Source organism: Bombus impatiens, unplaced genomic scaffold (genome assembly GCF_000188095.3).
Source record: "Bombus impatiens unplaced genomic scaffold, BIMP_2.2 scf_0543, whole genome shotgun sequence".
NCBI classification, from domain to species: domain Eukaryota; kingdom Metazoa; phylum Arthropoda; class Insecta; order Hymenoptera; family Apidae; genus Bombus; species Bombus impatiens.
In genome coordinates this window covers 76,391-90,017 of record NT_176962.1, presented here as the reverse complement: position 1 = coordinate 90,017, position 13,627 = coordinate 76,391, and the positions used below count along the sequence as shown (strand labels likewise).

Genomic DNA, 13,627 nt, shown 5'->3' with positions numbered 1-13,627 from the left:
GCACATTTATTTATAAGAAATTCCTTTCTGTACAATTCGAAGTCTCGAATAATTATTAATAGTAATAATATTAATAATAATAAATTACTCAACAATCTGAATAATATCCCTCTGTAAGGATTCAATATCATACAAGAAGAGGCCAAACTCTTTAATCTCGTATTTCCTAAAGTTTCACCTGGTACACGCTCAATCGTGATACCAGTATCGCTATTCTCATCCCTTAGGTTTTCATCCAGCGTTTCCACGAACCAACGTTCCACGTCCTGATTCACCATTTACTCCTCAACTTCATTTTCTTTTCTACACCTCGCGTGTAATCATCGCCAATCACTTCTTCAAATCCACTTACGTAAACAGTAAGTACTTCTCGCCTTTCCTCGGCATCTAACCCCGAAGCTAATCCAAACCAAACAGAAGGAGAAACAAATAAAACACAAACCAATGGAAAGGGAAAGATCAGAACCAAAATCAAAAGCATAATCATCTCCTAAAATGCCGAGGTGAAAACAAGGTTTTATCGTTGATCGAAGAATTCGTTGCGGAGGAACCTCGCAGAGGAACGAAGAAAATCGCGATCATGTTAAAAAAAAAAAAAAAAAAGAATGCGTGGCGGTCTCTGGCAGGTTGGCTGGCTGTCGTGATATTATTTCGTGCGAGCGGGAAATTACCATGACAAAGCCGAAATTGGCTGCGCTGAAGCGAGCAACCCTAAGCAGCACAGCATGTACCAGTGAAACACAGGTCTCCAGCTTCATGCGCGCGCGCGCGCGCGCACATACTACCACGTTGTTGTACGGCGACCGTCCGCCTAATTGCAGGTGACGGCCGCTGCAAATTTGCCCTTTGGATCGGCCCGTATGTCTCCCTCTCACCCTTCTCTCTCTCTCTCTCTCTCTCTCTCTCTCTCTCTCTCTCTCTCTCTCTCTCTCTCTCTCTCTCTCTCTCTCTCTCTCTCTCTCTCTCTCTCTCTCTCTCTCTCTCTCTCTCTCTCTCTCTCTCTCTCTCTCTCTCTCTCTCTCTCTCTCTCTCTCTCTCTCTCTCTCTCTCTCTCTCTCTCTCTCTCTCTCTCTCTCTCTCTCTCTCTCTCTCTCTCTCTCTCTCTCTCTCTCTCTCTCTCTCTCTCTCTCTCTCTCTCTCTCTTTCTCTCTTACTTTGCTAAATCGAGCCTTCGAACCGAGAATTGCTACGTTGTTGCCGAGAATACAATCCACCTATTACCGCTCCGTTACAAACAACCTTCGTCGTGAATACCTTGTGTCACGGAGGCGAAAGAAGTAATGCAGCCTCTTTTGTGATGTCCATGGAGGATATTTTACGTTCCTGGAATTGTTAAGAAATAGAGGAATTCTGTTAATAGAGGAATCTGTTTGGAAAATTTGTAACAGGGAAATCTTTTTTCTCGGTATCTTCTATCCGAGGCATATACAATAGAAGTCAATTCGATTAATTTAATGAAGATTAAGCTGTCGATTTTTGTAGAATTGAAAAAAGAAGCACGCGATCGAGGGTGAATTTGTTTGGCGTAATATGACGACAAGTCGAATAACTTTATCAACGTTATACGATTGTTATTATTAAACAGAGTTTTTATCAGTCCGTCGCAACACCGATAAAATCCAATCGGTACAATACAAAGAAAACGAAATAAGAATAAAAAAAAGAATGTAAAGGGTATACCAGATATGCAACATTCCAAGCTACAGAGAGTTGCAAAATGTTAATTTAAAATACACTTTTTCGATTGTACCATTAATTACGCGGTACACTGTATATGTCGAATTTATCACACTACATGAAAAAAAGGGTCCTTAATTTTAACGATTAGTCTCCAACGTAATTAAGAAGATGGTGAATGGGCGCGGTTCCCCTTTAATTTAGATGCCGTAATAGGTTATAAAGGATTATATGCTTATAATAGGTTATAAAACTTAATTGTAACAGGGGAACCACTTAACTGAAATCTACTTAATTAAAAACAAACTCAAATCTATTCGAACTGCTAAGAACAAACGAGAAAAAAAAAAATTATACGCGTCAGATTAATTTATCTACGCTCTAAAATATATTTATATATTAAATATATATATTTATATATTAAATATATATATTTATATATTAAAATATAAGTTAAATATCGTGAGGTAATGATTCGGAAAGCTTATTAATTATGTAAATTATTTCACAAACAAAGCATCGATAGGGGGGAAAAAACGGAAGTACTCGAACAGGTTCGACGTCCCGGATGGTTCTAATTCGACGCGAGGTTTCGCCTTGGCGTAATTTGCTCTCGACTTTCACGGAGATCAGCGAAGAAAGTGCATCGAAGAAATGGGAGCGCAAAAGGCGTCGCCTGAGAGGATCTAAGTGCCAAGTTTCTCGAATAATCGAGAACCTTTCGAAGTTGCTCTCTCGCTGTTGATTCATTCCACCGTGTGGAATGTTCTTAAACATTAACCAACAAAAAAGACCAGTTTCCTTTTCTGATGCCAATCATACGAATGTATTACATCTATCTCGCATCTTTATAAAATTTTAGAACGAGTTAAAAGACGAATTAAATGCTAAGAAATAAATAACGATTAATGGCATTTTATTTTTAGTAGAAATTATTTTGTTCTGTAGAAATTAAACTATGTTCGTGTTCGTAACATAAATATAAAGAAAAAGAACTAACCACGATCATGATGCAAAAATATGTAACGTGTAATAAAATGTTAAACTTCTTTTGATAAAAAGTGATAAATAATGGGTGCTTGAAATTTTATTGGAAATTACTTCGTTTTACGAAGCTGCTACTAGCTCTGTTACTAGTTTAAATAAAATTAAAATAAAATACAATCGCTATGCAGAAATACATGACAAAATTTTGTAGTCATTTTTGATGGAAACTAAAAATTGTCCGTAAATGGTAAATGATGAAAATATTTTACTTTATTCCATATAGTGTTTACTAATTCCGCTTGTAATTTAAATGAAATTAGGAAATTAAGACCGATGATCACACAAAAATAAATCATACGCACCAGCTATCGGAATTGACGTCGATTAAAATGTGTAATGATACTTATTTAAACGGATATCCATTATGAGTAAATATCGGTTACGCTTTAATATTAAGCACTCACTGAATGAATATTAATCATAATGAATGTGGATAAACAATTGGTTTATGCGACTACGTATAATCGTATGAACTGAAGAAACACAAGGAAATCGTAACTTGTTATCTTTGATTCTACATAAATCGCTTCATTTCCGTCTCTAATATATTATCATAAAAATTATAATAAATCAATTTATCCAATACATTACACACGCCACACTCTCTAATTTTGCGAGTTCTATAAGTAAAAGCATCGTCGAAATTTTTACACCACGTTATACAGATCTACAGTATACAAAGGATCTTATAAATGCATATATGTATATATATATATCTAAACTAAATATTATTTTATCTTTCTATTATCTTCTATCATATCCAACTTTTCATAGCAAAATGACTATATAGTATAAATACAATATATCGTTCTATGTAATGTATTACAAAATAGATGCGACATCTTTGTTCCACTTTCAAACATTCATTTGCAAACGACATTTCACCTAAACTATATACATATTCACGTGCTCACATCATTTAAGGTTAACATTTCTCCATCTCCATTTGCATCTGCATCCCTATTTCATCCCCTTTTTCTTTACCCACTCGAAAACCCACTTAGCCCGCAATCAAAAAAGGAACAGAAAGATGCAATAAAATATCCCTTATTCTTGCACTTTGCAACAATTTCATGGACGAGTTGAAAACGGAATCGAAATACGCTGGAATGTCTGCTGAAAATTCCCCCGGTACGTGGTAGGCACGACCGACACGGGCCAGAAACAAATCGCGGTAATGAAAATTGAACGGCGGATTACACCGAATCGGCGGGACAAACAGGCGAGCGAGGAGCTTCGTAACAATTCGCCGGTGAAATTGGCCACGTTCCCTTCTTTCTATCTTTTTCTCTTCCTCTCTTTTTTTTTTTTTTACGTTCGTTGCTTTTCGCAGACGCGTACCACCTCCATTCTTCTCTTCCGAGCTTCACGGTTGAAACTGTTCTCTTTTTTTTCCCAATTTTATTTTTTTCCTTTCCCTCCTCCCCTCGTACGCCGGTTTCGCTACTCCCCTACTTTGCTCTCTTCGGTAGAGAGCAGCGGCAAGCTGCCGCTGGTCGATGCTCTTTTTTCCTGCAAACAAGCACCGAGAGAGCGCAAGCTCGCGAATTTGCGTGCCACCTTTCTGCCCACGCTCGTTCAGAAACACACCGGCCGGAAATGTTAACACTTTGTCGACCGCGGAGAGGTTCCTCGTGAGCTCGCCTCTGATGACTACCGTATGCGAGTTTTATGGGACATGTGCGGAAGTAGCGCGATTTGCTGCCTTCATGTACGGATCGTATGTTCCTTTCGTAACCATGTTGCGTTCTTTGGATCGTTTTCAATAGGCAAAAGAATCCGGGTCTGATCGACTATTTCTGATAGATTCAATTCCATTACAAAGATAAGCGATCGTACTAGCCGAAGGCGTCACGTTTATAAACAAGACCAATGCCAAGAGAGATTTATTAAAGAAAAGAAGCCGCGTTACCAATTTTCGTATCTTGCAACCTTACATGTTGCTATACAGTGGATTAATTCATTATGAGTTCATAGAAATAATGAGAGGTGTGTAGTAAAAGCTGCATAATTTGGTGATTATCTTAAGGCTTTAGCTATTACGAGCGTGATCGTTCGCCACGATATTCTCTTCGTATACCTTGATATTACTACACTTACTTACGTACGATGGAAGGATTCTAAGAGACTTTGAAAGCTGATAATAGATACTCGCCAAGAACTATAACACAGAAATGTAGTTATGCAGCACTGAAATATAGTAGATCTTTAACACGTTGACGAATCAAACTCCAACAGTGTTACTGTATAGTTGGCTATTTTTCCATCGAAGGTATAATGATCGAATTTTATTTAAAAAGGGCAACGTTATAGCGATAACTTTAGCGATAAATTTCTCCATCTTACGTCGACGATTCGTACGATGATATCCGAACGATGGTCGTTTTGGTACTAAATTGACGCGACCAACGCGTTTAGTTTTCACGTTTCGCTCAATTTAGATCATTTTTCGAATAACAACCACGAAAATTCGATCGCTATTTTTCGAGAATCGTGTGCACTGTAGCGCTTGTTGCCTAAAGTTGCCGGCATTCTCAAGGGATATGACGAGGTAACAGGAACGTTCCTGGACTTAGTGGAGGAAGTTGACGGCACCGAGATAGTCAAACTGAGTAGCAAAGGTTATCCTTCGTCAGCCTTGACTAACCAGAACTTGTGAACTTCACTGTAGGCGATCTTATTTTCGATGTTGGTAACCGAATATCCGACTTTTCAACGATATATTGGCAACTGGACGTTTCTTCCTCGTGTTCCTTTCATGCGAATAACGAAGGCAATGAAATGGAATATTTAGTGAAACGTACGGTAAATCTAATGACGCTTGTATTACAGAATTTTTTGACGTTGAGGTTTTGATGTAGGTTAAATTTGAGACAAGTTTTCAATACTCTCTAGAGAAATTTTGTTAACGATAGGAATAATGAGTTTCTGAATGATTCGTTTCTGAGATTGATGCGTTTCGGATTTCACTGTTAGGATTCTATGATTTGTAGGATTCGAATAGAGGATGTTGAAGGTGATTTACTTCGCAAGACTATGAGTCGGTAGTCATAAATTCTACGCATGAATTAAAAGATATTCGGTATAAAAGATGGAGGAAAGTCGATTGATTGACGTATAGAAAGTGGAACGTTAGAATGGAAATTTTATCGTTTATCTACATGCATCGACGAAACACGCTTGTAAATTATTCATATATATGATAATTTGCGCAATTTTTAACAACGTTAACATTATTAAAAAACAATCCAATTCCAATAAAATCCTGTACAATTCTATTTACTTTTGACCTTCGACAAAAACATGAGAACAGCTTCTTCAAATGTCACTCTATCGTTAATAATTCCGTCTGGCAATATTGTATCCTACACCATCGCGATAAAACTATTAAAATAATTTCATCCACCGTTGCTCTTTAAATGTCAAAAAATATACGTCGAACGACTCGATAATCTTTTCGATGAGTCTCAAAGCATCATCGACCGAATTTCACCTAACATTTCAAATCAATTTATCATTAAATTCTACGAAACTTCGTATCTCCGAGACCACCACCTTCGATCCACGTCCCAAGGAAAAATAAATAAGTAAGATTTAAAAAAAAGAAGAAAAGAAAAGGAAAGAAAAAGAGAAGGTAAGGGAAGAGGTGCTTCTTAACGATCGTAATTTACGAACGTTTTCGCAGCGTCGATGGACGCCGGAGGTATACATATTCAGCGCTGGTGGTGCGTGCAGCCGTCTCATTATCAACATCCCGGAAATCTAGCTCGCTATAAACGGGATTTTATGGATGCATGTAGACTGGCAAGTCGTCACCGAAACGCGGGTTGAGAGTAGCAGGGTTTAAAGGTCAACCAAACGATACGTATCCTCGGTCCACCTGCCGATGCACCTTAATTGCATCGTTAGAAGCTCTCGTTAGCGCTGACCAAAGGTGCACGCGCGAGGTTTGCAGCTGAACAGCGGAACTCACGGTAAGAATCTTTCAGTGAATAGTATCGCTGACGAGAATTCACAGGAGAAAGAGTTGCTACGGATTAGATTTCTTTAGAAAGAAATGTTTCGCTATTTTCTATTTTTCTATTTCTCTATAATATTTTAAACGCGCAAAATATTAAAAAATAAAATTCGATAATAATATCAATTGACTGAAAAACGAACGTAATAACGAGATATTGCATTAACACAATCTAGGCTACTAATGGGTTAAGTACACCGTCCGATTGACTTTACGGCATCAAAATAACTACCACGAAGGCTATCCTTGTAACGTTATGCGAAAGACGACCGTGGGAGTCGTCGCGACGCGAGATCAACAAGTCGAAGAACGTCCGCCGGTGCTTCGACGAGGGCAGCGTTTCGACACGGTTCGTTCTCCGAATAATTGCCATGGGGACGACGTTAAAGTCTGTGAAAGCGGCCTGATAAGTAATGAATCGACGCTGATGTGTGTCACTCGCAATAATTTCTCTATATTAATATCGTCACCAATGTCGGCTCGTTGCACCTGCATTATCAGATTACACGTGCAGCTGCATCCGAGTGGGAATCGCGCCGCCACACTTTACGAGCAGTTTATGCGCAACGCACCGTGCCGACGTACATCTACTAAATTATTCTAGGACGATAAGAAAGCTTCGATCCATATCGTAACGCAGTTGCTTTGCACCGGCCGAATCTACTGTCGACTACTACGAAGAGATATGTTACACATAACTTGACGGAAGAAAAGTAACAAAATTGCACACCACAACCTCATTGTTCTGTTATTACTAACGTTAATGACAAGATAGAAACGTAATGGATATTTCGATATATTAATAATATCGTTAAGTATCAATAAGATATCAGATCAACTGTGACTTTTGTTTCTCTTCGTAGTAGAATTTAACAAAATTTTATACGACGTATAATTTGAAGAGTAGATTATTAGAGTAACATAATTTGTTACTTTGCGCACGAAGCATATTCATTATGTACGAATTTTGAATATCTATTAACCAACGTAAATTTACTCCAAAATTTACCGGAACATACGTAACTCCACAAAACAATGGCAGAAAACCACTCGACCCGATCGAAATTCCACTGCAATTAACTTCTCCTTTCGCCTTCTAATTTTCCTAATCACATCCAACGAGCGAGACTCGAACTATTTCACCTCGACGTTCAGCTGAATACACGACAAGAAAACGGGACAGAATTTATCCCCGTGAAAGTACAATCAACAACGAGGCTCGGGTAGAAAAATGCAACGGCGCGAACCTTTTTGGGTCACGGAAGCTGCAGCGAGAAATTCACGCTTACAAAGTGCACCGGCCAACTGAAAAACCGCGGTCGGTACCATAAAATATCCAGCGAATGGTGCATCGTAGCGACTCTCTTTCCTTCTTTCTTGCCCTTGGTGGCGAGACTGCTAGAGAACCACATTATGAAAATGCATCCGTCAAGCCTGATATTTCATGAACGATGCCAGTGCGAGGTCGAGCGGGTTCCTGCGACTTACGAGCAACCATAAACCGACCACCCACCAGCTACTTGTACTTGCAGGTACTTTTCTGGAAAGACGAGACACGTCTACTATCTGTCGATCGAATACCATTTTTAGAACTTTTCCCAATCATAGGCTCAATGATCGAACTATTGTCTATTCGATACAATGCACCAGTATATCGTTTTAACTTTCAACGAAGAATTTTTCTTCGTCAACAAAAAAGTGTTATCTCACGAGTTATTAATAACAGGAACACATTTCCTCTGATATTTTTGCAGAGACGTAGCGTGCTAAAATTTGACAGTAATATTTTATCAAGAATCAATACATTTACTGTTTAGTTAGTTAACAATTTGCTGAAATCCATTGCAAAATAATTTCCATACGATATTTATTTGTTCTAATCGACATTTTTCCTTACAGATGTCAACGAACTCCTTCGAAACAATCGTAATAAATAATACGTTCATTTCTACAAACATTTTAATCTCCGTGAAACATTGAAAGAATCAATACAGCGCTTTTCGTCTCTTTTTTTAAACTAACGTTTCACGCTGTAATTTGTGCAAAAACCAATCCAGCGGCTCTTAATCACTGTCGCGTGGCAAGATTTAACGGAGGAGAATCCTCGTTGACACGTTCTCGGATAAATGTCGAGGAAGGGAAGAAAAGCAGCATACCGGAGTATTTCCAAATCCCCCGACGTCCTCTAGCCGAGTATCGACAGGAGAGCGATGCCGATGATAGGGCCTGGCCGTAGGTGTAGCGCGAATTTCGTGACCTGGATAGCGACCGAGCTGAAATGGAGGAAACCTTCTACCATAGCTTGCTTTAACTATTCGTTTCAATCGAAAATTTCTCCATTTTCTTTCCTCTTTTACCTCTCTTTATCGTTCGATGCATTTTACCACGTTGGCTATCAGATAAATTTTCTCTCTGTTTGTTATTTATGGTCTTAATACTTTTTTCACGATATAACTATATCTATGGTTTTTAAATTTTGCTTAAAATAGGATAATACAATTCAGAAAAAAATAAATACGCAGGGCGTTCGTTCTAATATTCCGCATGATTTGATTGATTTTAGTAAAAATTTAATTTCTTATTTTATTTTTCCGGTAATGTGATAAAAAACTTGTTATTAAGAAACGTTCGTCGAATAAGAATAAGAAAATACATTTTTCTTCGTAGTAAAGTGAAGATTAAGTTTTATCAGCGGAGATCAAATAACCATCTTTAGATCAACTTTCATAGCACTCTACAAATTCGAGAGTTATTGGGCAACAAAATTTTATCGACGTTTATTTCGTAATTCGCGAATAATCGGACGATATATCAATGATAATATTAGGTTATAGTAGCGGGACTCGGCAAGATTAACTGGAAATTATGAGAATATATTCGCGCGGCGAACGGCTTCGTAAATTAATTTGCATCTAACTCGACGTTACCGATGCAATAAAATACGACACCGCCACGCGAACAACTCCGGGGAGTCGTTAAAATGGACATGGATAATGCGAAATTTCGGTTAATTGGAATAGGTTCGATAGGAAATTAAGGTACTATAACTGGAATCAAAGATACTAGTGATTTGAGAAAGATAAAGTTCTTTCTCCATATTAGTAGACCTACCGTAGTTTCTTAGCAAAACAAACTGAGCAAACATTTATTATTCGTATTATCCAAATACTAAATAAACATAATAACTAAATACCAAAAAACCATTGTGATCTTTTAGTATATGCAAAATTATTATAGGAAATTGTGGCAAAAGTATCCTCAAGGTTAAAAATCACCATATAGACAACCAGATGATAGTTCAATAGCAGAGTACAGAATCAGCGAATGCATCAAGGATAAAATTACGTTTGGACCATATTCTCATCCGCCATCGAGAATAAGAACGATCATCCTCGAAAGCAAACAAAATCGCCGGTGTAGCACGATGTTGCGTGTGAGCAACATTCCATCGTTGCTCCACAATGGCCAGGATATTACGACAAAATGGGTAAGTCGAGGTTTCTTTCTCAAGCGTCTTTTCACCGTGTCGCCAGTTGCAAAGGAGGTCAATGTTTACCGCGACGAACATCCGAGAGAGGAGGCGCGGTAAAACCGCTATATGCGTTTTTTCGTACTCTGAAAGGTACAAACGGAAAAAGAACACTCGATGAACACGAAAACGACGACGATGATCGGCGAAGAAATATCATGAGAACAATCGTCGAGAGAGAATCAATATTTATTATTATTATTATTTTTGAAATTGATTATAACGGATCAGTAGCAACTCATTGTCAATTCAAGTCATAGGCTGAACTTTATCATGTTTAGGAGAGACGAATAAGCATTTTATTTCAGTATTAAATATCTGAAGTATATGTAGGATACGCTATCATTATACCGTATATCGTAATATTAACAAATATGTTGTAATAATGTTGTAATAATAACAAATTTTCGTAATCTGAATACGTTTAAATATATTATTAATAAAAATAGATTCTGTAAAACTTACATCAAATGTTTGATAACAACAATATTTTACTATACACGTGCAACAACATTTTTTTCCTTTTCGCTAGTCTCCCTCGAATATTTTTACGCATATTTCAAATTTTGTTTCAAACTCATCGTCATCATCATTATTATTATTACTTTATTTTCGTAAGAAATACCGTTTGTATACGATAGAGAAAATAAAATAGAATTATATGAACACAGAAACAAAAGAAAAGTGCAACATACTGAGACTACTAATCCGTTCACCTAACCTGATTCATAACGCGTTACAAGCCAATTCCAATCGATCTTGGAAGCGGAAGCTCGGCAGAATCCGGGTTATCTTGCGCGTCAAGTAGAAACCTCGACGATTGTTCAGCCGGCGACAACCGTTGCTCGTTCAAACGCGCGCGCGCGCCATCAAGATCGCCACAAATCTGCGACAGATCGCATTTCAAACCTCGACTATTCGTATATTCGATCTGGTTTCCGTGAGACGCAGCTGGCTCGCGACGAAAAAATAAAATAATTGCGGCTCTCTCGAGGTTGGCTTCGACGAATGGCTCGAGGACCAACTCTATCTCTCGTTTCCATCCATTCTCGCTGCCTCTCTTTCTTCTCGTTCTGTCTCTTTCTGTGTCTCCGTCCCATTTGTTCGGAGAGAACAGTGCAGAGTACAACGAAAACCCACAACACTGGTACAACTCGAGCATGGAACAACAGGGGAGGTAGATGGTGGATGATGGACTCTCTCTCTCTATACGCGTATTCGCCATTTCTAATATGTCTGAACATATCTGGACGTCGTGGCTGTACTATGGAAACCTAAATCGTTAGTGGAACTCGATTTGGAATCCTCTTATTACGAGTGGAAAGGAAAATGCATTTGGATACATGAAAAGAGATTGGTGCATCGAACATTGCTGAATCGAAACAACATTTGAGGATTTCGAGTTTTGAAAGGAAAAACTGAATTATTGAAATTTGATATTTTATATGATCGTTTTATACGGATTTTTAAGATTAAAGAATATATTTCTCGGAGCAATTCTTCTCCACAATTGTGTAATATATTTCGTCTAGGACAGTCATGATACAACATCGTACTAACATATCGCGTCTAATGAATTTAACTGATATTATAATTGTACCACAGATATGATTTATAGATATAAATTATGTACGTTCTTCACAGCTAAAATGTGATCGAGATTAAGTGAATTTTCTTGAATGCTTAAATTATGCGCATATTATTCAAATAGGTAAAACTTTGTTTTAAACATTATCTACTTGCAATGTAATTTATAATGGAAAATATATCAGAAAGAACGATAAATATCTATACCGCAGCAAGGTGAATTATCGACAAGTTTGATAAACCGGTTTGGTGAACAGTATCGCGTTAATTGCGCTAAAATGATCGATCCTTAAATATCAGCGGCCAATTGGCGAACGGCGCATACGCTATTATGTGCGCAGCGTGAAAATGGCAGTTTGTAAAATAGGTAAAACATAAATATTCGCCATTGACCCTAGCGGAGGTAAAACAACGTTATTGGGCACACTCCCAATAGCCAGATATCGGACTATAATTAAGCCCTATTCTTTGTGTGTGCGAGAATTAACTCCCACCACCAGCGAAAATTCGCAAATATCGTGAAGCAATGTTCGCCATTGAATTTAGCAATATAAAAAAGGGAAGGAGAAGATAGAATCATAATCATAAAAATAGATCATTCCTGTTACATTAAACTTATATTATTACATTCCGGAGGTGAAAAATTAAATCAGATACTTATAAAAAACCACCGAATTCTTTCCTACATTGATTTTTGAAAGAACAAGAACCCATAATATGATATCTCTAATATTATATTCTTCGTCTTACAAGAAAATTCCATTCGTTCTTTACATTACTTTTCAACTTCGCGTACCAAGATCGGGTAAAGTATGATGGCGCATGCGCGTGCCCAGTCCAGAAAGTCTTCGACAATTTCGCGCGGTCCATTCGAATACTCCATTCAGAATCGATACCCCACCCCACGAGTTTAACAATTCGTTGCTCGATTATACATACGCGAAACTTCCAAATCCCCTTGATAAAACGGTAGAAGCTCGAGGAAAATTCGCGACGATGGTTTTGCATGGAGTCGAACGACGTAGCCGAAGCGCAGCATGCTCGCCATACCGAAAATATCAATATGCACGGAATGACTCGACCAGTGATACAGGAAGCTGACTCACACGCGAGCGTCGCGTGCATACAGCCTCACACAGGCGAGTCGTGCCGCGTTCTAACAGTATTGCACACGCATTTACACGTTTTCGAGTTCCCCCTCGTTTCCAGCTACCAATTCCCCCACTATTATCCACTCCAACCCTCACTGTTACCCCTACCAACTCGCAACGCAACCCCTCTCTAACGCTGCAACCCCCACCATCGAGTTTCCATCCCTCCAACACCCGTCGTTTCCCCGCTATCGCCACTCCACTCCTACCTTCTACGCTTCTCTCCCTTCCACAACGTTGGTTTCACTCTCTCGACGGTCCCACCTGCGGTGAACAACACCGAGTCCTTGTCTATGAACTCGTGAGTTCGTCGACAGGAAAGGTCCTAGGGAGGGGAAGAGAGGTGGCGAAGCAGACGAAGGGCGAGGATGAAGGAAAAAGGAGCGAGAAGAGTGGACGTGGTAGGGGAGAAGCAAGCGCAGGATATGCAGAGCTCGACGTGTGTTAGAGAATCTACCGCTACCTTTCCGCATATCCTTTCTCCGTGAAGGCAGCGTGCGCGCGTACAGTCCGCGCCGATTTACCGGGGAGGAAAGGCGGCCGCGGCCTATCTTGTAGAGTACCTACCATTCTCGACTCGCGGCCGCTGTACTAATCGCGTTGTTACGCCGCGAGCTG

General features: G+C 38.9%; 1 protein-coding gene across 1 annotated transcript in view; it reads right to left on the bottom strand.

The window, feature by feature from the left end:
* The window catches only part of LOC100740750 (neurogenic protein mastermind), a gene marked incomplete at its 5' end in the record, with an annotated part of 247,459 nt that overhangs the window by 170,869 nt on the left and 62,963 nt on the right, over nt 1-13,627 (bottom strand). Inside the window, 1 exon segment of the mRNA XM_024369169.2 lies at nt 8,899-9,015. Within this exon segment, the coding sequence (XP_024224937.2) occupies nt 8,899-9,015 (117 nt within the window).